Raw genomic sequence first — 3,930 nt, forward strand, 5'->3', positions numbered from 1 at the left:
CTGGGTCGGCGGGGGTCCCGATGCTGCCCAGGTCCGCCAGGACGTCCGGGATGCTGTCGGCCACGGCCACGGTGAGCGTGACAGTGGCGGACAGAGGGGGCTGCCCGTGATCCTGCACTGCCACCACCAGGCTCTGCTTGAGCGCGTCTCTGTCCAGCAGGGCCCGCGCTGTGCGCACCTCGCCCGTGTGCAGCCCAACCGCGAAGAGCCCTGGCTCGCTGGCCTTGAGCAGGCGGTAGGACAGCCAGGCGTTCTGGCCAGAGTCTCTGTCCACTGCCACCACCTTGGTGACCAGGTAGCCAGGCTCTGCGGAGCGAGGAGCCAGCTCCACGCCTGTGGAACCATCAGTGGGGAGAGTGGGGTATAGGATTTCAGGGGCATTGTCATTTTGGTCCAGAACAAATATGTTAACAGACACATTGCTGCTGAGTGGTGGCTTTCCACTGTCCTGCGCTGTCACCCACAGTTGCAGGTCACGGAACTGTTCATAGTCAAAGGAGCGCAGTGCATATAAGGTGCCAGTGTTGGAGTTGATGGAGATGTAGGTGGATAAAGGTGCTCCCTGGAGGGTATCTTCCACCAAGGAATAAGTGATCTGGGAGTTCTCACTGCTGTCCAGATCCACTGCCATCACTGAGAAGAAGGAGGCTCCTCTGGCATTGTTTTCAGGAATGTAGATGGAATAAGATGAGTCAGCAAATGTGGGCGGGTTATCATTGTCATCTGCTATGTTTAGTGAAATATGAGTTTCTGTAGACAAGGGTGGAAATCCCTGATCTGTGGCTATCAGGGTTATATTATAGCTGTGGACCTGCTCCCTGTCCAGCATTCTGGTTGTTATCAACTTGTAATAATTTCCGTAAGTCTTTTCCAACTTAAAAGGCAGACTGTTAGGAACAAAACATGAAACTCGACCATTTTCTCCAGAATCTTGATCTTGCACATTTAGAAGAGCAATAACCGTACCTGGAGGAGAGTTTTCCAGAACTGAATTAGTGGAAGATGTGATAGTTATTTCTGGAGCATTATCATTCACATCCACAACAGTGATCAATATCTTAGCAGTAGTGGAGAGACCACCACCATCTTGGGCTTGAATATCCATCTCATAGAATCTATGTTTCTCAAAATCCAGAGACCCTCGTATTAAGACTTCTCCAGTTTGAGAATCCAATTGGAATATTTCAGAAGTTTTGCTTTCTGTATTCTGGAATGAATAGACCACTTCCCCATTGATTCCCTCATCAGGATCAGTTGCATTTACTATGAGCACCCAAGTTCCAGACCTGAGATTCTCAGGAATACTCACTCGATATACAGACTGTGTAAACTTTGGTACATGGTCATTTACGTCGAGGACCACCACACGAATGGCAACAGCACCCTGGTGGATGGGATCTCCTCCATCAAAGGCTGTGAGGAGGAGGTGGTGAGCAGACTCTTTCTCTCGGTCCAGACTCCCCTCCAGCACTAGTTCAGGATTCTTGGTCCCATCCGTTCTGCCTCTCATTTGTAATGAAAAGTAACTATTAGGATTGAGCTCATAGCGCTGGAGGGAGTTCATTCCCACATCTGGATCCCTAGCGCTAGGAAGGGGAAATCTGGATCCCGGAGTTGAGTGCTCACTGACTTTTATCTCTATTTCCGCCTCCTGGAAGCTGGGAGCATTATCATTAACATCCATTATTTCCACCTCCACTCCGTAAATCTTCAGGGTATCTTCCACAAGTATCTCTATATTTAAAAAACAGGATGACAGTGTCTCACAGAGCTCCTCCCGGTCTAACCTACCTGCGGTGATCAAGCTGCCACTTCTCAGATTCAGAGCGAAAAGCTGCATCCTATCTCTGGAGATGATGCGGACTCCACGCTCCAACAGCTCCCAGGGTTCCAGCTCCAGGTCCTTGGAAATATTGCCCACGAAGAAGCCTTTGTCTGTCTCTTCGGGCACCGAGTATTGGATATGTCCTGCCCCAGACTCCTGTAGCGTCCTCAGGAAAAGGTGTAGGAGGACCAGCCCGCTGCGGTCCAGGCGCAGTGGCGGATTCCCCATAGCAGTAAGCTGAGCCTATATTCCCTGATTTCTTGAACTGTTTTGTTCTGAATCAGATTATGTATCTACGAAGTTCCGTAATGACTGCATCCAAAATATATTAGGGAGCGAACTATTTAAGTTTCCAGCATCAGAATCTGTGAGTATCCGTATTACTCGGCTTTGTGTTGTAGAGATGGGGGAGGGAGGGACTGCCGCTTGCAGCTTCCCATTCCCCGATTGGTGAAGAGCGGCGCCTAGAGCCGAATCTTATTATTGCAAGGAGTAAGAAACCCAACTGATGTGTTTTTTTCCAGACGTTATTACACACTTCAAGAATTACACATATTTATAACACTGAAAATTGCACACAATATAGAATTGTATAATGTGATATTAAAGGTTTATCAAGATCACTTAATAAAAGGACTATTAAAAGGGCTTGTTTAATTTAAAAAAATATTTTCAAATACTACTGGAACTGAAAACTTGCAGGTTAGATTTGCTTCCTATTGATTTTTACTGACTGAAGGGAATAGCATTTGTGGATGTGGAACTAGCATGGATAGAAAAACTATGAGCTCATGACTATAATTCCCACCAATATTTCTTTATTGAATAACATAAAGATGAAACATTTGAGAAAATTTGGATGGGAATAAGGTTATTATTTAAAATACCAGGACATAGAACTAAAATTGTGTTCCATATTCTTAGGTCAAGAAGCATTCTATTTTGGGGCTCCTGGATGGCTCAGTGGGTTAAACCTCTGCCTTCAGTTCAGGTCATGAACCCAGGGTCCTGGGATGGAAGCCTGCTTCCCCATCTCTCTGCCTACTTGTGATCTCTCTCTCTGTCAAATAAATAAAATCGTTTTTTAAAAAAAAAGAATTATTCTATTTCATGAAAAATTTGCCAGAGATTTCTATATATTTTTTACTTTAAATTTCATAACAGAAGGGCTGCAGCATTGTAAACTTCAATCTAAACTGTTATATCATTAGGTTTGACCTAGGTTTACTTTAAGGAACTTTATCAAGAGATCGACTCTAGAATCATTATTTTTATATATTTATTTTTAAGTAAGCTCTATGCCGAAGTGGGGCTTGACTCATAACCCTGAGATCAACAGTCACATGCTCCATCAACTGATCCACCCAGGCACCCCTGAATCTAGAAATCTTTAAACAATGCTATAGGGGTGCCTGGGTGGCTCAGTCCCCTACTGCACTAATGCTGTTAAGTGTCTGCCTTCCCCTCTGGTCTCCAGCTGGGGGTCCTGGGATGGAGCCCCCGAATCTGCACTCCCTCCTCAGCAGGAAGTCTGCTTCTCCCTCTGCTCCCCCCCATGCACTCTCACTCTCTCACTAGTGGCGTCTCTCTCTAATAAATAAAATATTTAAAAAATACCAATACTACATTGGAATATTTTGGCATATTATAATATAAAAAGCATTATTTTAAATACTTACCTGTTCAAAAGTCGTCTTATCCGCTTCAACGTTAGGTATTAAAATGCTAGCCAACAGCCCTGCAGGGCTATCTTTGTTAAGAGTATCTTGTGTGGCTGGAAAATGATCAGCAGATGTGAGAAATTTAAATTCTGGATTAGTCTGATCCCCTGGCACACATAAATTATAGGCATAGGGCAATGTTCCCTCACTGTAGTTGGGAATGATCTCAGGGCCAGAGTTGGAGCAGAGAGCAGACCCAAAGAAACCCCTTGCAGCGGGACTGGAGGAGCTTCGAAGGCGAAGGGCAATGGCCAGAGTCAATGCGAGAAGGAAGAGCACCGAGATCAAGGCCAAAGCCACCACCAGGTAAAACTGCAGCTCCGCCTGGGGGTCAGAAGGCTCCGGGTGGTCGCTGACATCCGGCAGCACCTCCTGCAAGCTGTC

The 3,930-nt window shown here is 45.9% G+C and overlaps 1 protein-coding gene across 1 annotated transcript; it reads right to left on the reverse strand.

Moving 5' to 3' along the window:
• Positions 1–4: 4 nt before the first annotated feature.
• On the reverse strand, positions 5–2,319 carry LOC132009014 (protocadherin gamma-A11-like; the record flags this gene model as incomplete). The annotated part of the gene is made up of 2 exons (XM_059387446.1): positions 1,792–2,319; positions 5–966 (listed from the first exon to the last, which is right to left on the reverse strand). Coding segments are annotated over exons 1-2 (1,224 nt in total), but the record flags the coding sequence as incomplete, so codon positions are not given.
• Positions 2,320–3,930: the final 1,611 nt, after the last annotated feature.

The sequence above is a fragment of the Mustela nigripes genome, unplaced genomic scaffold, assembly GCF_022355385.1.
Source record: "Mustela nigripes isolate SB6536 unplaced genomic scaffold, MUSNIG.SB6536 HiC_scaffold_3220, whole genome shotgun sequence".
In the NCBI taxonomy this organism is placed as follows: Eukaryota; Metazoa; Chordata; class Mammalia; order Carnivora; family Mustelidae; genus Mustela; species Mustela nigripes.